The 22238-nt window shown below is 44.7% G+C and overlaps 1 protein-coding gene across 3 annotated transcripts in view; it reads left to right on the forward strand.

Moving 5' to 3' along the window:
• Positions 1-22238, forward strand: part of DNAH11 (dynein axonemal heavy chain 11) — a 365338-nt gene that overhangs the window by 158174 nt on the left and 184926 nt on the right. For all 3 annotated transcript variants that reach the window (XR_016222511.1, XM_089315357.1, XM_089315358.1), the window contains exons 36-42: positions 3389-3527; positions 9350-9442; positions 12105-12299; positions 14574-14651; positions 17591-17723; positions 19552-19679; positions 21164-21312. Coding sequence is in view for 2 of the 3 variants with exons in the window: in XM_089315357.1 (XP_089171483.1) it covers positions 3389-3527; positions 9350-9442; positions 12105-12299; positions 14574-14651; positions 17591-17723; positions 19552-19679; positions 21164-21312 (915 nt within the window). In the remaining variant the exon portion in view is untranslated. The remainder of the gene's footprint in view (positions 1-3388; positions 3528-9349; positions 9443-12104; positions 12300-14573; positions 14652-17590; positions 17724-19551; positions 19680-21163; positions 21313-22238) is intronic.

A 22238-nucleotide genomic window follows, 5' to 3' on the forward strand; every position in this document is an offset into this window, starting at 1 on the left:
TTTTTGTTGTCGTTTGTGGCTTGCCTTTTCATTTTATTAATGGTGTCCAGCAAAGACAGAAATTTTTTAAATGAAATATATTCATAAATTTAGTTTGGATTTTTATACCCTGTCCTAGGAAATTTGCCTAATCTAAGCTTGCAAAATATTTTGACTGTGTTTTCTTTTATGAGTTTCGTCATTTTATAATTTTCAGCTTGTGCTGTTAATGTGTTAAATCATGTTGCTAGATTTTCAGATGCTAAACAATTTTGTGTTGTATTCCTGAGAGAAACTCAGTTTGGTCAGGAGGTATTACTTTTTATAAAGTATTGCTGGATTCAATGTGCTGTCTATGGATATTTATGGATATATATCCTCAACACAATATTATTATATATACAAATACACACACATATATTCTAGGCCATGAGAGATATTGATCTGTAGTGTTCTATCTTGCCTATATTGATCTGTAGTGTTCTATCTTGTCATGTCTTTGGTTTTAGTATCAGAGTAAGGCTCACAGCATACAATGAGTTGACAGATGTTCCTGTCTATTTTCTTAACAGTTTAGGATTGCTGTTACTACTTAAATTTTGATAGAACTAAACTTCCAGACCTAGATGTTTCCTCATGGGATTTTTTTTTAATGATGAATTGTTTATTTATTTTTAAATTGTCATTTATCTTTATTTTAAAGGCAGAAAGAGAGAGATTGATTGATTGATTGTCCATCTGCTGGTTCCCTCCTCAACTGCCTACAACAGCTGGGGTTGGGCCAGGCTAAAAGCCAGGGGGCTGGAACTGGTCTCCTATGTGGGTGGCAGGAACCCAAGTACTTGAGACACCACCTGCTGCCTCCCAGGGTACGCATTAGCAGGAAGCTGGAATCAGAGTCAGGACTTGAACCCAGGTACTCCTTTATGGGATGCAAGTTTCCCAAGTAGTATCTTAACTATTGTGCACCAAACTTGTGCCCCTGAATTCAGTTTCTTTAGTATGTATGAGCTAGCTCATATTTTTAGTTTTTATTGAATTCATTTTGATAATTTTAAGGAGTTTGCCTATGTTATAAAGATTATTAAATTTACTGACAGGCATTGTTCATAATATTTTTGTTACCTGTATTGCTGATGTCCTGAATTCCATGCCTGCTACAGGTAATTTGTGTTAGCTAGAGGCTTAGAGATTTTATTTTTTAAGGGATTTCTGAGTTCACAATACATATCTTTATTCAGGAAGCCTTTAAAATAATAATATGCCACTTTATATATAATGTAAGAGTCTACCTTTTAGTGTGATTTCTTTCAGTTGTATTCGACTTAACATTTGCTTTTCCATCGGCATAGATAATTAACCATGTTGCATTTGTATTTTATTCCAATTTTATGGCATTGCTTTTTTACATGTAATTCATCTAATGAGAACTTATTTTGGAAGGTGAGATGAAATGAGTATTTAAGCCAGTCTTTCCCCTCATAGCTAATCAGTTATTCTAATGTTCTATAATATTGAATGTTCTAAGATTTTCATAATAGCTTTCTCTAGTGTAGTAATTTTGTAATGTCAGATATCATTGAACAAATATTTCTAGGAAATGACTATTCTAGCAATAAATGTAATTATAGCAGGACATTTTTGTTTAAAAATTCCACTCCATGGGACAGGCAGTTGGCCTAACAGTTAAGATGTGGGTTGGAAAGCCCACATCCCATATTGGAGGCTCTGAGTTTGAACCCTAACTCTGGCTTCTGGTTCTAGTGGGGAAGGCCCAGAAAGTCGGCTCTGTCCTCTCTTCCCTTCTCCCTCTCTCCCTTCTTCCTCAACCCCTCTCTCTCCCCTCTCCCCCCTCCCACTCCTCCCTTTCTCCCCTTCCCCCTCTCCTCCTCTCCCCTTCTTCCCATTCTTTGTTTTCTCTTCTCCCCCTCCCCCCCTCTTCCCCCTCCTCCCCCTCTCTCCCTTTTTGCCTCTCTTCCTCTCTCCCCTCTCTTCACCCTCCCTCTCCCCTCAACCTCCAAATAAAAAGATAAGTTTAAAAAATTGTTAAGTAAATCATATACATTTTTAGCATTTTTTGTGAGTGTGACCTAATTTATCTTATCTTTTAAAATTTGAATAGTTTTGTGAATTTTTCATAAATTTTATGGAGAGCAGCATCATTTCTGATGTTAGCCCCCTGTATGGCGGGGGTAAGTGCTCAGTTATTGCTAGGCTTAGTTATCACCATGGATGTAAGTCAAGAAATAGTAAATAAGTAAATTTGCAGTCTCTCTCCCTTCCTCATCTTTGCTGCTTCTGTCAGATGATGAAGAATAATAAATGTGAGAAAAAAAATAAGGAATTCGCTCAACAGGAGAGGCTCGCGGTAACCTAGGCCCAGAGAGACTTTGGGGGCTGTTAGTTAGGTGTGCGTGCAGCAGACTATAATTATATTTATGGAAACAGGTGAGGACAGATGTCTAGAATATGAACTTTCAGAAGTCTAAAGTGAGGACTTGTTTATCTAATCTTGCTCCTGCTTTGTGCTTGCGTGACATTTTTTCAAGCGTTGCTGCTGATGGCAGCTGTCCTGGGTGGAGGAATTTTTGGAAGTCTACTTCCAAAAAGAAGGGGGATTCGAAGCTCGTGGTTTTCCCAAATTATCTCAAAAGTCCATCCACGTTGGCCCAGGCCATGCTGTGCCTAGAAATGGCCTGTATGCATGAGCTTTTGAGAGGTAAGGATTATATTTTCATGAATTTTATGAGCTGGTTGTTGAGCACAGCCATTAATAGAAAGAAAATTGTATCAACCGTTGGTGAAATTGTATTACAAACAAAGGTGATAAATATTCAGAACTACATACTCTGATGGCCATTTATGTCTGTTGTGTCTGGGTGGGTGTGGGGAACGCACACATCTCTGCCCGGTTCGTTCTGTGATGATGGCTTACTATCTTGAAATCAGCCTTCCCGGAGATATTTATTCTATGGAAATCAGCAAATGCTCTCTTCTGGACACTTGTTAGTGAAGCATTTACCAGTACCCCCCTAAGCCACAAGCAAAGGCTGGAGTCTGGCACAAAATACCACTGTTGTCCTTTTCCAGTGACCACTTAAACACTAATGTTTACAAAATGCAGCCACGGATTTTCCTGAAACTCCTGCACACCTACTTCTGCCATTTCTGATTTTGCCTATTTCCCACGTATCCAGTAACTAGTGGAGTGTGTGTGTTGTGTGTGTGTGTGTGTGTGTGTGTGTGTGTGTGTGTGGTTGCAGTGAAGGGTCTTGTTAGTTGTGATTGACAGAGCCAATTCCTGCTTAGGAATGGTTTGCTTTAGGACAGACTAATCGCTTGATTTGATCAATTGGTGCTCATTACCTTATCACCGTTTACAACTCAATTTCATATATTTACGTCTCAGACCCTGTGCTATGGTGGCCCCTGACACGGAGCTGATCTGTGAAATCATGTTGCTGGCTGAAGGTTTTGTGGAGGCACGCTCATTAGCCCGCAAGTTCATTACGTTGTACACACTCTGCAAGGAGCTCCTCTCCAAGCAGGTGAGCCTTGATTTCCATGACTTTTTCTTGATTTTTACATGACATTACAGCAGCTTTCAAATTGCATGTGCTGGGTCATTTGTCATTCAGAGGACACTTGGACATTAGGAATACTTGTTATTTCCTATCATGTTTTGAAAATCTATCTTTGACAATTAAATTTTCAGAAATTAAATTTTGAGGCGTTTTGGTTCTAATGTTTTGTTTGTGCTTAATGGGGAGTTTGTCCATGAATTGTGTGATTTTTCTCTCCACTTTATCAGTGCCGTAATTATAAATGGAATTTTGTGTTGCCTCCCACGTGTGGTGAGGATATTATTTTCTAGGGAGAGAGGGCAGCAGTGGCTTGAAGAGTGAGGTAAAGCTGAATATTGGTAGAAAATCTCAAGGAATGTTGGGTTAACATCCTTCTCATTTGTGGGTGATTCTTTACTTGAAAATAATCCGTGTTCACTTTTATGGGGTGCAGTGCCGCTCTTCAACATGTCTACACAGAGTAAGTCTGTGACACCAGGCACTGGCTTTTGCATGTCCCTGTCCTCCATGTTAGGTGTCTACCAGTGGCTTCCCTGTAATTCTTTTTGTGGTATCCTGTAGGTTGATGTGAACCACAGTCACCCCACTGAGCTGCAGAGTAGTAGCCCTGTCACCTCAACCTGGCTGTGTATGTGCCCTGTTATCCCATCTCCCCCGATTCCCTTCCTACCAGCCATCCCCACTTCTAATGATCACCATTCTGAGTTCAGAGTGACTCTTTGTAACTTCCATGTACAAGAGAACGTGTGATACTTGTTTTCCTGTGTCTCATTTAATGGCCTCCAGTATGTCAGGATTCCCTTCCTTTTTATGGCTGAGGAATACTCCATTGTTCACGTATACTACCTTTTCTTTATTCACTCATCCAAGAGTGGATATCAAAGTTGAGTCCATAGCTTAGCTGTTATGAACAGTGCTGCAATGACCATGGGACTGTGGGTGTCTCTTTAACATGTTGATTTCATTTCCTTCCAATATACTCCTAGAAATGAGATGCTGGGTCATATGGTAGATCTGTTTTTGGTTTATTGATGAACCTCCATACAGTTCTGCATAATGACCGTACTAATTTGCATTCCCACCGATAGTGTGTAAGGGTTTCCATTTTTCCATAGACTCATCAGCATCCATTATTTTTTCCTCTCCTGATAATAACCATTCTAATTGGAAGATGATACTTCACTGTGGTTCTGATTTGCATTTCCCTGATGGCTAGTGACATGGAATATTCATATATTTGTTGGCCATTTGGATTTCTTCTTTTGAGACGTGTTTATTCAGATCCTTTGCCCATTTCTTAACCAGATTGAATTCTGTTGCTGCTGGGTTTTTGGAGATTCTTGGATGTTCTGGGTATTAATGCTTTGTCGTGTGAATGGTTTGAAAACATTTTCTCCCATTGAGTTGGTTGTCTCTGCTTTGTTGATTGTTTCCTGTGCTTCACAGCAGCACATCCTGTGTGTCTATTTTTGTTCTTGTTGCTTAAACTTTTGAGGACTTGTACCAAAAATCGTTGCCTGTGCTAGGGTTCTGAAACATTTCTCCTATGTTTATTTATAGTAGTTTTATAGTTTTGGATCTAACATTAAGGTCTTTGTTCTATGTTGAATTGAATTTTATATCAGGTGAGAGGTAGGGATCAAGGTTCATTCTTCTGCATATGGTTGTCCAGTTTTCCCAGCACCATTTATTGAAGAGAGAGTATTTCCTACAATACATGATTCTGGCACTTTTGTTGAGTTGGCTGTAAATATATGGGTTCATTTCAGGGATCTCTATTCTATTGCATTGGTCTATGCATCTGTTTTTATGCCAGTATCATGCTGATTGGCTACAAGGTGGTTCTGTAGTGTCTTGAAATCTTGTGTTGTGATTCCTCCAGCTTTATTTGTTTTGTTTCAGATTACTTTGGCTATTCGGGGCCATTTGTAATTCCACGTTAATTTTAGGATTTTTTTTTTTTTTTAGTTCTGTAAAGAATAGCATTGGTATTTTGATGAGGATCACATAGAATCCAGAAATCACTTTGGGTAGTATAGATGTTTTAATAAAAATAATTCTTCCAATATATGAACATGAGAAGTCTTTGTGTTCTTCTTTGCTTCGTTTCTTTCATCAGTGTTTTGTAATTTCATTATAGAGGTCTTTCACATTCTAGGTTAAATTTAATCCAGGGGCCGGCACTGTGGCTCACTAGGCTAATCCTCCACCTGTGGTGCCGGCACACCGGGTTCTAGTCCCGGTTGGGGCACCGGATTCTGTCCCGGTTGCCCCTCTTCCAGGCCAGCTCTCTGCTGTGGCCAGGGAGTGCAGTGGAGGATGGCCCAAGTGCTTGGGCCCTGCACCCCATGGGAGACCAGGATAAGTACCTGGCTCCTGCCATCGGATCAGCACGGTGCGCCAGCTGCAGCGCAACAGCTACGGCGGCCATTGGAGGGTGAACCAACGACAAAAGGAAGACCTTTCTCTCTCTCTCTCTCTCTCTCACTCACTCTCACTCTCACTGTCCACTCTGCCTGTCAAAAAATAAAAAAATTAATTAATTAATTTAAAAAATTTAATCTAGGGTATTTTTTGGTAGCTACTGTGAATAAGATTTTCTTATAATCTCTTTCTCATTGAGTTTATTATTGATGTACAAACAACCTGCTGATTTTTTCTGTTGATTTGATATCTTGTAACTTTACTAAGTTTATTTATTGATTCTAACAGTCTCATAGTGGAATCTCTGGTTTCTCTATAAACGGAATCATGTCATTTGCAAACAGAGAATATTTGACTTCCTCCTTTCCTAGTTGTATCCATTTTATTTCTCTTGCCTCAGTTCTCTGACTCAAACTTCCAATGCTGTATTGAATAAGAGCAGTGAGAGTGGACATCCTTGTCTGGTTTCAGATTACAGGGGAAGTATCTTCAGCTTTCCCCCTACTTAGTATGATGTTGGCTATAGTTCTGTCATAAGCCTTTATGATGTTGAAGTGTGAAACTTTACCTGATTTGCTCAAGGGTTTCTTTTTGTTTCCAATCATGAATGGATAATGAATTTTATCTAATGCTTTTTCTGCATCTACTGAGATCATCATATAATTTTCAACTTGTAGTCTGTTCGTGTGATGTATTACCTTTATTGATTTGCAAATGTTGAACACCTTGCATCTCAATTCAACATGATGCATGATCTCTTTGGTATTTTTTAGATTAATTTGCTATTTGTTGGGAATTTTTACATCCATGTTCATCAGAGATATTGCTGTGTACTTTGATTGTCATGGTGTCCTTGTCTGGTTTTAGAATCAAAGTAATTCTGGCCTGGCAAAATAAATTTGGAAAATTTCCTTCTCTTTCAGTTTTGTTTTTATAGTTTGAGAAAAATTGGCATTAGTTCTTCCTTAAAAGTTTGATATGGGGCCAGTGTTGTGGTGTGGCAGGTAAAGCTGCTGTCTGCCATGTTGGCATCCCATATTGGTGTTGGTTCAGGTCCTGGCTCTTGCACTTCCCATTCCAGATCCCTGCTCATGACCTGAGGAAAGCAGCCGAAGATGGCCCAGGTGCTTGGGCCCCTCTTATCCATGCAAGAGACCTGGAAGAAGCTCCTGGCTTTGGCCTGGCCCAGCTCCAGGCATTGTGGCCATCTAGGGAGTGAACCAGCAGATAGAAGATATTCCCTCCCTCCCTCCCTCCCTCCTTCCCTCTCTCTCTCTCTAGCTTTTTTGAATAAATAAATTTTTTAAAGAAACAAAGTTGGCAGAATTCAATGGAGAAGACATCTTGTCCTGAGCTTGGGAGACTGATTCAGTCTCATTAATTGTTGTTGATGATTTCAGATGTTCTGTGTCCTTATGGTTCAATTTTGGTAACTGATCCATATACAGAGAGTTATCCATTTCTTCCAGGTTTTCCAATTTGTTGGACTGTAGTTGTTCATAATGGTTCCTGGAGTTTCTAGTGATCCCTTATATTTCTGTGATATCAGTTGTAATATCTCCTTTTTATCTTTGATTTTGAGTCTTCTCTTGTCTTCTTAGTCTAGCTAAAGTTTTATCTATTTTTTATATTTTCTTTTTTTTAATATTTATTTATTTGAAAGACAGAGTTTCAGAGAGAGGCAGAGAGAGAGAGAGAGAGAGAGGTCTTCCATCCTCTGGTTCACTCCCCAGATGGCTGCAACAGCCGGAGCTGTGCCCATCTGAATCCAGGAGCCAGAAGCTTCTTTCGGGTCTCCCACGTGGGTGAAGGGACCCAAGGAGTTGGGCCATCTCCTACTGCTTTCCCAGGCCATAGCAGAGAGCTAGATGGGAAGTGAAGCAGCCTGGACTAGAACCAGTGCCCATATGGGATGCCGGCGCTTCAGGTCAGGGCTTTAACCTCCTGCACCGCAGTGCTAGCCCCTATTTTTATATTTTCAAAATGCATACTCTGGGCCGGCACCATGGCTCACTTGGTTAATCCTCTGCCTGTGGCACCGACATCCCACATGGGTGCCAGGTTCTAGTCCTGGTTGCTCTTCTTCCAGTCCAGCTCTCTGCTATGACCCAGGAAGGCAGTGGAGGATGGCCCAAGTACTTGGGCCCCTGCACCTGCATAGGAGACCAGGAAGAAGCACCTGGCTCCTGGCTTCGGATCAGCACAGCGCCACCCATAGTGGCCATTTGGGGAATGAACCAATGGAGGGAAGACCTTTTTCTCTGTCTCTCTCTCTCGCTGTCTATAACTCTACCTGTCAAATAAAAAAAAAAAAAAGTGTACTCTGCATTGCATTGATCTTCTGTATTTTTAGTTTCTACTTCACTTTTTTCTGCTCTGCTATCTATCATTTATTTACTCCCTTTAACTTTGGATTGGTTGCTTCTTATTTTTCCAGACCCTTGAGCTACACTGTTATGTTATTTGATACACACACACACACACACAGTCACTTCCTGCTATAAAATTCTTCCTGCTGTTCTTATTCTATCTCATAAGTTTTGGTATGTTCTGTTTTCATTTTCATTTATTTCAAGGAATTTTTTTAATTTCCTTGTTGATTTTTGCAATATCACATTGTCCATGCAGAAGCATAACACAGGCCTCTCAGTGTACAACGGGAAGAGTGTGTGGATGACTCAAGGTGGGACCATGGATGTAGTCAGGCTCAGAGGAGGAGCAAGGGAGGCAGAGGGAGCCTCTGGCAAATGCTGCAGTTAAGTGCTGCAGAAGGAAGAGTCCTTGACCAGAGCCAGGAGAACAGGTGGCAGGTGCACGGGGACACCCAGGGCCGTGGTTTTCACCATTTCAGCGTGGAGAGCTATTTTGAATCCTTAAAGTATGTGTTTATCAGAACTCTTTTTAAAAAAGATTTATGTATGTATGTATGTATTTGGAAGAGTTCCACAGAGGGATTTGGGGGGAAGAGAGAGAGAGAGTGATTGGTTGATTGATTGATTGATTGATTCCATCTGCTGGTTCACTCTCCCCAGATGACCGTAATGGCCTGGGCTGGGCCAGGCTGAAGCCAGGATCTTCCACATCTCCCATGAGGGTGGCAGGGGCCCAAGCACTTGGGCCATCTTGCACTGCTTTCCCAGGCCATCAGCAGGGAACTGGATCAGAAGTGGAGCAGCTGAGGCTAGAACTGGCGTCCATGTGGAATGCTGGCATCGCGTTCTGACCTGTTTAGCACTCTAACCTGCTACGCCACAGTGCCGGCCCCATTCCAGACTCTTTCAGCTTCCAGCTTGTGTTTGTGGAATGAGAATGTTATTCCCTCATAAAATTCTTAAGAACCTTTTCCTGTGTTTGGGTTGTAGGACCACTACGACTGGGGACTGCGTGCCATTAAATCTGTCTTGGTTGTAGCTGGCTCCCTGAGACGCGCGGATAAAAACAGGCCTGAAGATCAGGTACTGCAGTGCTGATGTGATTTTGCTGAGCGAGTAGCTACACGGCCTCATGCAGGTGGAAGGGTTTACCTGGAGGAGGGGGTGGCGTGACCTTGAAAATGCATCGGTCTAGGATGTTTCAAGGGCTGGGATCGCTGATGAACGGCTGTAAGTGTTCTCAAGTACAAAGACAAGAATACGAGAAGGAAAATGTGATTTTGTAAGTGTTTTTGAAGCAGCAGCCCCCAAAAGTAGTTTGACAGCTCTCATCGCATAATTCAGCAGCCGATGTCTAATTCCCTCTCAGGAATATTCGGGAAATCTGTCCAATCGAGTTGAGATAGAAATCCTGAAAAGCCGGGGAGGACATAACTTGATGGCAGAACGTCTGTCCATCTCGTAGGCTGTCGGATGGGCGTGCAGAATGAAACAGGAAGGTCAGTGGACTCTCGGCAGGGAAGTGCCCGGATGCTTCCCCAGAGCTTCAGGGAAAATGTTCCTCTCCCCCTCCTGTGTTTTCCTGGTCACTAAGCAGTAAGCGCAATGGATACGCAAGGGCGTACCACAAAGCTCGTGGAAGTCACATCCTCTTCTCACTCCACTTTTATGAACTTTTTGAAGCACTTTGTACATCACTGTGGATACATCAAACACTGTGTGAGAAGAAGAAGAAGAAGAAATCAACTCCACAAGTGTCTTTGTTATGTTAAGGAATGTTTATTAAGTTCTTTCTGTTGTGGCTTTGTGTTACTTCTCCGGGATTTCTCTGTCTCCCTCGTTCACAACTCATCAGAATTTGCATTCATTCGTCTATGGTGACTGATGTTGGAAAACACAGCTTTTGTTTTTTCCTAGAAATTAGTTTGATATCTGAGTTACTGCCATTATTTTTTTTTGAAGATTTATTTATTTATTTATTTCAGAGGTGGAGTTACAGACAGAGGGAGAAACAGAGAGAAAGGTCGTCCATCTGCTGGTTCACTGCCTACATGGCAGCAATGGCCAGAGCTGAGCCAGTCTGGAGCCAGGGGCCAGGAGCTTTTTCCGGGTCTTCCACGCAGGTGCAGGGGCCCAAGCTCTTGGCCCATCTTCCACTGCTCTCCCAGGCCATAGCAGAGAGCTGGATCCAAAGTGCAGCAGCTGGGACATGAACCTGTGCCCATATGGGATGCCAACACGGCAGGCAGAGGCTTAGCCCCCTCTGCCACAGCTCTGGCCCCCTGCCATTATTTTTTTTAAATATTTATATTTACTTGAAAGAGAGCAGATCTTTCATCAGCTGGGTCACTCCCCAAATGCCCACGAAAGGTGGGGCTGAGCCACATGAAGTCAGGAGCCCAGAACTCAAATCTGGGTCTCTCACATGTGTGGCAGGGACCCCGGTGCTTGAGCTGGGCACTCCTGCTGCCTACCTGGTGCCCATCAGCAGGAAGCTGGCAGCTGCGCTGGTACTGGAGCCCAGACACTGACAGGGAACGTGGGCATTGCGAGTAGCACACTAATCACCACGCTGTTAGGTTTTAGGAGTTTAGGGTTTGAGGTAGGGAAGACTTTATTTTAGGGGAGACAGAATATAGGGGGGAGAGAGTGGGGGTTGAGCCTGCCCCCATCGAGGGCAGGGGTTGGAAGCCAGGCTTTATCTCCTTTGAGCGCAGGCAGAATCCCTTCTTAAGTGGTTGTTGGGGTAGGTACAGAGCACCAGCTGGACCCTGATAAGTTATGGGGTGGAGTGGAGTGGGGGGTGCATGTAGGAACACTCCATGGTGAAGTTCACAGTGCACTGTCCTAGCAGTTTGGAATGTCCCCAGTTGGGGAGCTTTCCCCAGCAATCAACATTCCACCCCACCAGATTCTCTGTGTGCAGGCCTGAGGGTTCAGGCCCCATGGCCTAATAGGTTCTTTTTTTTTTTTTTTTTTTTTTTTTTTTGGACAGGCAAAGTTAGACAGTAAGAGAGAGAGAGACAGAGAGAAAGGTCTTCCTTCTGTTGGTTCACCCCCCAAATGGCCACTATGGCCGGCGCTGTGCTGATCTGAAGCCAGGAGCCAGGTGCTTCTTCCTGGTCTCCTATGTAGGTACAGGGGCCCAAGCACTTGGGCCATTCTCCACTGCCCTCCTGGGCCACATCAGAGAGCTGGACTGGAAGAGGAGCAACTGGGACAGAACCAGTGCCCCAACTGGGACTAGAACCCAGAGTACTGGCGCCACAGGTGGAGGATTAGCCTAGTGAGCTGTGGCACCGGCTGGATTACTGCTTTTCAAAGCCAAAAGCCTCTCTGATTTTCAGCTGCTGCAGAACAAGACCCACATTAGGGATGTGCAAGGTTGGCCTTCTGAGAGTCTCGGTGTACTTTGAATGAAATGATCGGCTGGGCTTGGCTGATTCATTTCCTTGACTTGAGGATTAAGGAAACGAGGGCCTCAGAGCCTTTCTGAGAATCAGAAGAGATCGTGGTTGGAACGGAAGAGGCCTCGTGGCCTTGCCCCTTGTGTAATCTGTGCCTTCTCATCCGATGTGTTAACTTGGAAGAGCTAGCCTGCCTCTAGCTAGAACGCCATCCTACTGAGAACACTACGATATTTCATGCTTCGGATATGAGCAGCAAAAATGGCATCTTCAACTGTGTAGGCAGTAGTCAGACTCCGCCTTGCCCTGCTGATAGTGTTTTCTGTTCCCCTTACTAGGTACTCATGCGCGCATTGAGGGACTTCAATATGCCTAAAATAGTGACAGATGACATCCCGGTGTTTCTGGGCCTGGTCAGCGACCTGTTTCCAGCTCTGGATGTTTCCCGGAGGAGGAAACCACAGCTGGAGCAGAAGATCCGGCAGTCCACCCTGGAGCTCCACCTGCAGCCCGAGGAGAGCTTCATCCTCAAAGTACAAACAGCTGTGGCTTTGCATGGTGGCCCCTGGGATTTGCAGGGACATTACCGATTAAGTGGTCTTTTTTTTTTTTTTTTTTAGTTTTTTTTTTTTTTTTTTATCTTGACAAGTAGAGTTATAGACAGAGAGAAAAGTCTTCCTTTCGTTGGTTCACCCCCCAAATGGCTGCTATGGATGGCACCACGCTGATCTGAAGCCAGGAGCCAGGTGCTTCCTCCTGGTCTCCCATGCGGGTGCAGGGCCCAAGCACTTGGGCCATCCTCCACTGCACTCCCGGGCCACAGCAGAGAGCTGGACTGGAAGAGGAACAACCAGGACTAGAACCTGGCACCCATATGGGATGCCAGGAGTGCAGACAGAGGATTAACCAAATGAGCCACGGCACCAGCCCCCAATTAAGTGGTCTTAATCCCCACATTAACTTGGGTTGCACTGACCTTAATATGATATATACTTTGAGGCTTGTCAGTACGGTGGTCTGAACTCAATAAAAGTAAGGAAGCGTTTCAGTAGTCCCCATCCAGTGGTAGGGGACAACGTGGATATGATTAAGTCTTGGTTTTAAACATAAGCCCACTTCCAGTGAGTTCACAGAACCTCTTGGTAACCTGCACTCAAGTTGATCTTGTTCTGCCTTCCTTCCATTTTAGAGAAAAGTGTAAATACAGATATTAGTGCACACTTTTAATAGGCGAGAAAGTCGAGCTATTTGAGAATGTCTGACATATTCCATGACTTCTCAATGGCTTGGGCATATGCATGCTCAATTTTGGGTTTGGTGAATATACAGACTAAAATAGATGTGTAATGTCCATGCTGCTTATTTTTTATTTTTTCATAGGTTCAGTTCTAAGAATATAATGATAATCTCTTTTTCCCTCTCTCCCTCCCTTAACCTTTCTTTTTATTTTTAAGATACATTTATTTATTTGAAACTCAGAGTTAGGCAGAGGCGTAGTGAGAGAGATAGATCTTCCATCCACTGGTTCACTCCTCAAATGGTTGCAACAGCTAGGTCTGGGCCAGGCTGAAGCCAGGAGCTTCTTCCAGGTCTCCCACATGGGTGCAAAGGCCCAATCACTTGGGCCATCTTCCACTGCCTTCCCAGGCACATTAACAGGGAGCTGGATCAGAAGTGGAGCAGGCCGGCACCGCGGCTCACTAGGCTAATCCTCTGCCTTGCGGCGCCGGCACACTAGGTTCTAGTCCCGGTCGGGGCGCTGGATTCTGTCCCAGTTGCCCCTCTTCCAGGTCAGATCTCTGCTGTGGCCAGGGAGTGCAGTGGAGGATGGCCCAAGTGCTTTGGCCCTGCGCCCCATGGGAGACCAGAAGTACCTGGCACCTGGCTTCAGATCAGCACGGTGTGCCGGCCATAGCGGCCACTGGGGGTGAACCAACGGCAAAAGGAAGACCTTTCTCTCTGTCTCTCTCACTGTCTGCTCTGCCTGTCAAAAAAAAAAAAAAAAAAAAAAAAAAAAAAAAAAGTGGAGCAACTAGGACTTGAACCAGCATCCATACGGGATGCCAGCTGTGGGGTGGGGGGCAGCTTTACTTGCAATGCCACAGCACTGGCCTCTCTTTCTTTGTTTTTGAAATAACATTTTTTTAAATTTGCATTACAGTGAAGGACTTAAAATTCTACTAAATAAAGAGTCAACTAGTAAAAAGTGAAAAGACTCTAGTTCAATGGGCATATGGGCAAGGGCAGTAAATGATAACCAAATGGAAAGATGACCATTCTACCCATACTCAATGACTTTTAAAATAATCACAGATCATTGGAACCCGAGAAGTGTAGTGTTCTTAGCCATGCAAATAGTTGTGGATGACTATTGTCATGTACTGTTTTTGTTCAAAACCTTATGGAGTGTCACCGAGTTTGTAAGGAACCTCTGCCATTGACCAACAGAACATAATGTAATGGTTTTTACTTCTTATTCCTTTGTTCTCTGTGGGAGATTCAGGAGACACTCTTTAAGAGGACTTCAAAAAGCAAATGGAAAAATGGAAGTAAAAGATTAGGGAGTTTTTTTGGTGCACAAAAATTGAAATCCTTGTACATGTTTTGCATAACACACATTTCCATGAACTCTCTATAGTATTCTCTTGTTTTGCACTCTTGGTCTATTTGAACTCTCCCTGGTCGTCCCATTGTCAGAGGGGGCTGGCTTGGTGTCTCAGCACAGGAGGACTGAGCCACATGGGTGGGTTGTCTTTTCTTATCACCAGCTCATTCCAAGAAACAGTGACCATCTGTTTGATGTGCAGGTTCTCCAGCTCGAGGAGCTGTTGACGGTGCGACACTCTGTCTTTGTGGTTGGAAATGCAGGCACAGGAAAGAGCAAGGTATGGTCCTTTGCCAGATGCACACAGTAACCAGGGCTGGGCCAGGCGGACGCTGGGAGCCAGGAACTCCATCCAGGTCTCCCACGTGGGTGGCAGGGGTGCAACTGATTGTGCTGTCAACTGCTACTTCTCAGAGAGCCCGGAAGCAGGAAGTTAGGATTAGGGTATGGCTCCAGGCCCTGTGATACGGAACGTGCGTGTCCCAGTCAGGTTAGGTCCTTGCTAATCTCAAGGGTTCCTGCTGGCCCTGACCTGGTTTCACTGCTGCCTTAAAGAGTTCCCTTTTGCTGACGCCCACCATGATTTTTGGCTGTAATCTGAGATTCCAATAATGCTTTTTTGATCCACTGACGCTACTGAGCTTTATATTGGGAAGTGGGAGAGAGAAATAGAACATTGCATTCACATAGGAAAAGTAACGTAAGGTGAAGGTTGGGCTTTCCACATGGGACACTTGGCATTGTCTTCGTGCAGTTGGTTGTCTGCCATCCTTCTCTGTGCACCTTCTGAATCATATAATTCCACCAGGACAATGTTGTCAAAGACACTGTGGAGTAAGTCAGCAGTGTGGGGGATCTGATTAGCTCAACCCACATTTACCAAACCACTTTCTCATCTGTTCCAAGTCATCCTGGGTTTTCCTCCTCATGTCATTAAGAAAAACAAACCCAAATATTTTCTTCCAGTGCACCCTCAGAAATATACCCCTCCGTGGGACTTTCCCAACACTTGAAAAAGAGGTGGCCAGAACCACATCTTTGAGGCGCCTATTATGTGCTGTGCTAGGTGCTTTGTGTGTGATTGGCTCTGGGTGATGATGCCATGCCATGGGTGTTATTATCCCCATTTTTAGTTCACTGCTGGGTTTTGTTGGGTCTCACTGACAGTCCTGGCAGCACACTTATTTTCTTGGTTGGCAGACAGCGCATGCTGAGCTGCATGTATTTGAATTTACGATGCTTGGGTATAAACATATTTGGTAGCCAGTGACTAAAAATAATTTGGATAGGCGTATGAGATTTTAGAGCATGGATGTACAAAGAACTGGACAGCATTTAGCCCAAAACCCAAAGTGGGACAATTGTCAAGGGGAGCTCTGAGTGGAGATTTTTTTAGTGAAAAATATAATAATTGAAATATTAAAGTAGATAACTGATAGACCTGTAATTATTTTGTTAGAGTAAGTTTCGGATGTGGGCCATGGTTCAAGGAAGGGTAAAATTAAATTCTGTAATTTCCAGTAGATTAATGGTTTCTAAAAATATAAGCTTAATATTCTGAAGGCATTTAATTTCTTTCATCTAGTCTTCACCTAGTCGGTTCTTTCCACCATGTATTTAAGCTGATAGAACTGGAGCACTAAGGTCAGGACCATGGTATTTAGCAATGTCTTCTCCCAGAGTACTTGGCAATTGTTTATCAGTTCTTCAGCCCCCCCCCCCCCCCATGAGAAGGTCAAGGTGATAAATGTATGAAAATTCCCAACTTTCAGAGAAGGAGAGCAGGAGTTGGGGCAGATGTTTGAGTGAGGGTGTCTGTTGCTTACACAGACACCAAACCCCTCTTCCGGGCATCATCACCCATCAGGCTTCAGGACCTCAGGAACCGGCATAGGGCTTTTCAGTCTTAGCGCCAGAGACATTCTGGGTTGGGTAACTCTTGGTGGAGGGGCCTGACTGGTGCATTATGGGATGGTGAGTAGCATCCATGGCCATCACCCACCAGGTGCCCAGGGCCACGTGCATCCCGAGTTGGCAGAACCACCTGCTGCGATCCTCTGCTCTGGGTTTCTGGGTTTCTGGGTCTCAATGCACATCCAGCCCCACATCCTTGCCATTACCTGAGCCCCTGTTGGAAACGCAAGTAACCAGGCCCACCCCAAACCTACCAAATTAGGAACTCTGCGATTGGCCCAGCTATCTAGTTTGTTGTTGTTTATCTGTTTGTTTCCAGCTGTCTGTTTTAAGTGTCTCCTGGAATGGGCTAAATTTTGAGAAAAATTCATCTAAATAATGGAGGTAGGGTGATTTTTGTAAACATGAGCACAAATGCTTATTTCCACAGGGTCCTTCATCTTCACACGTGTTTAATCATCTCATGTGATATAAAAGTGACTTTGTTTAGTGAGAGTGGGTCAAAGAGTGAGATGGACTGATTGTCTCCCTAGGGATTTGTGGAAGTAAAGTTTCCAAGATGCTTTTGAAATGCACATGTGAGGGACTTCAAAAAGTTCATGGATACATGGACTTAAAAGCTAAGTTTATTTTGGTGCAAAAAATTAAACACATTTTTTTATAATAGGCATTTCCACTGAGCTTTTTGGGAGGGGAGTAAAGATTATTTATTTTATTTGAAAGGCAGAGTTGCAGAGAGGCAGAGGAAGAAAGAGAGAGGGAGAGGGAGAGAGGGAGGGAGAGAGGGAGGGAGAGAGAGAGGGAGAGAGAGAGGGAGAGAGAGAGGTCATCCATCAGCTGGTTCACTCCCCAGTTAGTCTCAATGACCAGAGCTGTGCTGATCCGAAGCCAGGAACTTCTGCTGGGTCTCCCACATGGGTGCAGGTGTCCAAGGACTTGGGCCATCTTCCACTGCTTTCCCAGGTCATAGCAGAGAGCTGGGTTGGAAGTGCAGCAGCCAGGTCTTGAACTGGTGCCCATATGGGATGCTGGCACCTCAGTTGGCAGCTTTACCCACTACACCACAGTCCCAGTACTCCATGGATTTCAAAATTTGGGCTTCAAAACAAACTTAGCTTTGCATTTCACTTGTCCATGAACTTTTTGAAGTTCCCTTGTATGTGCATTTCTTTTTCCATTCTCAACCTTCATGGTCACAGAATATTTTACATATAGAATGGACAAGGTAAACCCTTTGGAAGTCTTTATTTTCTAGTGGGCTCGCATTTATAGGGACGTTCTTGGCTCTTTCCTGCCTCCCCTCAGATCCTGAGAACACTGAACCGCACGTACGTGAACTTGGAGCAGAAGCCCGTCTGGAATGACTTAAACCCCAAAGCCGTGACAACCGATGAACTCTTTGGTTTCATCCATCCGGCCACCCGGGAGTGGAAAGACGGCAAGTGCTCCTTTGCCCTCTGAAAGTACTAGCAGTGGCTTTTTCAGTCATGTTTCAGTACAAGCCAGTGTGTGTCGTCATCTCAGATTTACGGCTTATGTACACTTCTAACATTCAGTTAAAACTAGAATTGGGTAAGGACCTGAGCAGTATGCCACAGAGCTGTGTATTCTGTACCAATTATGTCAGGGCTCTGCCTCAACCAGGAGGAAAAGTCGACGTAAATGCCTCAAGGGATATCCGTGACATGCCTGACACATGACACTGATGGAGGTCTGGGCGAGAATTATTGCAGGCGCTCAGGACAGAATCCAGCAGGGAAATGCTTCTGTCCCGGAGAGAACTGGCAGACCAGTGGATCCCTTAAGATCTGCTGTGACTCCCCAGTTTCACCAATGCCCTAACCTTGGCGTTAGCTCTGAGCTTCTTTTCTTCTCCCACCCTACATCGGACCTCACAGCAAATCCCAAGGGCTTTACCTTCAAAACTGACACAGAGTTGCAATACTTCTTACATGGGTACTGCCTTAGTCCGCACCACTGCCACCTGCTGCCTGTGGCATTGCTGCGCTCCCCTCCCACTGTCTCCCTCTGCCTCCGTAGAGCAGACCAAGGGCTCACTTCACAGCGGTGGTGCTCTGCCTTCAGCTTCCAGTGGTCAGCCTCAGCATCCAGCCGCCCCCCTCCCGCCCCCACTGTCTCACCATCTCTGATTTCATTTCCTGCCCTCTGAGCATCGCTTCCTGTAACCCATTCATCCCGGCAGCCTTGCCAAGCCTCTTCCCATCACAGGGCTGTGGCACCTGCTGTTCCTGCCGTTGGCTGCACTCCTCTGGGCGTCCACTCGGCTTGCTCCTTTCCATCATTTAACTGTCCGGTCCGACGTTACACTGGAGAAGAAACGTTTCATCAGTCAGCATCCTCCTATCTTAGGTGTGCTCTTCCCTTTGGCTGCAGGACACTTTTTACTCTCTTAGCCCAGCTTCCATCTATGAAGGACGGTGATGGGGAGAGAACAGTATGTGTTAATGGCGACTATCGATGGACGTTGTTCCTAGCAGGCATCATGAGCGAAGGCTGTTGGTTTCTCCATGAATCATGATGGAAGCTGCTGCTATGAGAAACCACCACTTCTGTTTCTGCACCAAAGACTTCACAGAGGAAACACCCTGCATACATGCATTGCGATAGTTCCACTCAGCGTGGTGTTCTATGCTTGAGTTTGAAAGATCAGTAGCTATGAAACATGCCATGTTAACACACAATACTGGGACACATCTTCGTGACAGCATGACAGCAAGGCATGCATCTGGTTAAGTAATGATAACATATCATGCCAGCGATCTTCTCAGAGAGGTATTATATTTCGGAGTGGTTTTGCTTTAGCATTATGCCCCCTTGGGTGTCACAGAAAAATGGAAGGAGGTGAAATAAACTAACACGTGTTCCAACATAGATCTTACTGACTGCACACGCATGCAAAAGGACGCGGTCTTCACTGGGTGTGAGTTTGTGATTTTATGCGTGCTGCCTCTCTAAACCCCCACCCACAAGGTCCCGTGCTTTCTGCTTAGCGCCAGAGGAAGCTCGGTTGTGGCGGTTAAGATTCCTGCCCTGGGGCGGTGAGCCTTGCCCACACTGGTAAATGATAGAGCTGAATTCGGAGCCTCTGTGACATCCAGAAGGCGTTATTACCCCCAAGAAGGAGACAGAAAATTGCTTTTTATTTAGTTCATGAGAGAGCACCCAGCAGACATAATAGATACTATTTAGAATTAAAGAGCGCTCAACTCCACTGTGTCTTAGGGTAGCTTATTCTTATTTTCTAGGTCTCTTCTCATCCGTTCTCCGAGAACAAGCAAATCTTATGCACGATGGACCTAAATGGATCGTCTTGGATGGAGACATTGACCCCATGTGGATTGAGTCCCTGAATACCGTCATGGATGATAACAAGGTAAGACTTCAGTGCTGAGCCTTGAATGTCTTGATGTACTAGGAGTCCCATCCACTTGCCAATGGCAATGCTAGTGTTCATTCATTAACCTGGTACTGTTTGTGTAAGTTTTATCCCTATTTTGAGAAACCACATTTTCCTGGTAATACTCTTAATGTAATTATTAAAGAATTCAAGGGAATAAATCCCGTTAAGACCACCGTCAATGAGAGGTAGATACATATCTAAGAATTTAGCATATGCATTTTCTCATTTCTTAGAGCTAGGTGTACATTATTATATCTTATGTCATCTTCGATCGAGTGTGGAATACTTTGACAACAAAACAATGAGCTTGTGCTGTAGGATAACTGCTGAAATTCAGATGTTGACACTAACAGGTTCATATGGCCACAGATGGTGTCTAAATGCTTTGCTGAGCGTTTTTGCCACGGTTGGCCTATGTTCTTGATGAAAAGGAAGGGGGATAGTGGCCAGCACCGCGGTTCAGTAGGCTAATCCTCCGCCTGTGGCTCTGGCACACCGGGTTCTAGTCCCGGTCGGGGCGCCAGATTCTGTCCCGGTTGCTCCTCTTCCAGTCCAGCTCTCTGCTGTGGCCCGGGAGTGCAGTGGAGGATGGCCCAAGTGCTTGGGGCCTGCACCCCATGGGAGACCAGGAGAAGCACCTGGCTCCTGCCTTCGGATCAGCGTGTTGCGCTGGCCATGGTGGCCATTGGAGGGTGAACCAACGGTAAAGGAAGACCTTTCTCTCTGTCTCTCTCTCTCACTGTTCACTCTGCCTGTCAAAAAAAGAAAAGAAAAGAGAAAAGAAAAGGAAGGGGAATAGTAAAGGTGTGTGAAATACCACCTAGGCTGCCGCACAGGGTCTCTTGTTGGAATTAGGAGAGAGAAATCAGTAACTATCATTATTCCAGGACAGAATAAGTAACCACATGAAGTGCCTTGTGTTCTGAACCGGGAAGCAGTTCATCAGAAAGCCTGCGTCTGCAGTCAGTATGTTTGCACGAGTTTCTGTAGGAGAGTTGGTAAATGGGGTATTTCAGATTCTAAAGAAAATCTTCCGTTTTCAGGCCTTTCCCATGTAATCAACCCTGAGAAGAAATGTCTTGAATTTTGTTTCTTTATACTTATCACAGTTATTTAAAGGTGGGCATTCAGGGGTCCATTTGTTCTTTTTTCAATTTTAATTACGCATGTTTATGGCAGTCGTTGTACCTGTCTATGGGCACATGGTGACATTTCGGTACTTGTACATGAGGAGTCCACTTTGGCAAGTGTATTCCTCCAGGATCAGTCAAGTTCTCAGAGGTGAACTTGAGTCTTTGTTCAGACTGTCTCCCACCCGAGACTGTGAGCTCGTGGTGCCTGGCTCTGGGGGCAGGGACAGGGACAGTCCTGCTTGTTGCCAGCGTGAAGGAGACTTGCTCTTCCTCCTGGTGACGGCACCAGTTCGGCTCTGGTCACTGTCCGGCTGCTCCTTCCAGGTGCTGACCCTGGCCAGCAATGAGCGAGTGGCCCTCACGCCATCCATGAGGCTTCTCTTTGAGATCCACCACCTCCGGATGGCGACCCCGGCGACCGTCTCCAGAGCTGGTATCCTGTACGTGAACCCGCAGGATCTGGGGTGGAGTCCGTGAGTATCTGTCTTGTGCTTTCCCTCTCTAGGTCTTTTTGTTTATTCCAGTCCGGTACCATGTTAGCCATTTTTAAGTGTGCCATTCACACTGTTGGGCAGCCATCATCATGACATCCATCTCCAGAACTTTCTTCCACTTTCCAAATGGAAACTCTGGTCATTAAATAATAATTCTCCATTCCTCCCATTCCTCCTCCCCCCGACCCCTCCTTCATCCCCTTTCTGTCTCTGTGGAGTTGACTCTGTGGAGGCCATGGAATCCTCCAGGGTTTGTCCTGTTGTGATGGGTGTGCATCAGTTAGCACAATCACAGTTCGTTTTGCAGAATCTCCTTCCTTTTCACAGTTGAATAATATTCTGCAGGGCGTGTCCGCCACATGTTGTTTATCTCTTCATCTATCGGGGGCACTTGGTTGCTTCCACCTTTGGGCTCTTTTGAGTAACGCGGCTCTGGAGTTGGGCATACCAATTGCTCTTCGAGTGTGTTTTCAGGTCTCTGGGGTACCCACCTGGAAGTGGAATTTCTGGATTACATGTCAATTGTATTTTTTAAAAATTCCTTTTTGAGGAAGTGCCTTGCTGTTTTCCACAATGGCTGCACTGTTTTTCCATTATCGCCAACAGCACACAAGGGTCCCAGCCCCTCACAGTCTTACCAGCACTCGCATCTTCAGGATTTTTTTTTTTTTCATAGCAGCCATGTTAATGCACATGAGGAGGTGTTATCTCATGGTGCTTCTTCCTTGTATTTCTCTAATGATTACTGATGCGCATCTTCTCACATGCTTATTGGTCACTTGTGTATCATCTCTGAGAAAATTGTCTACAGGAGCCCCTTACCCATTTTTTAATCAGATTTTTTTTGGTGAATATTTCTTCTAATCTCAGCTTAAAGAAGCTTAATACTTGGGGTGGGCATTGTG

The sequence above is a fragment of the Oryctolagus cuniculus genome, chromosome 16 (assembly GCF_051225735.1).
Source record: "Oryctolagus cuniculus isolate XC-2025 breed Fujian yellow rabbit chromosome 16, ASM5122573v1, whole genome shotgun sequence".
NCBI classification, from domain to species: domain Eukaryota; kingdom Metazoa; phylum Chordata; class Mammalia; order Lagomorpha; family Leporidae; genus Oryctolagus; species Oryctolagus cuniculus.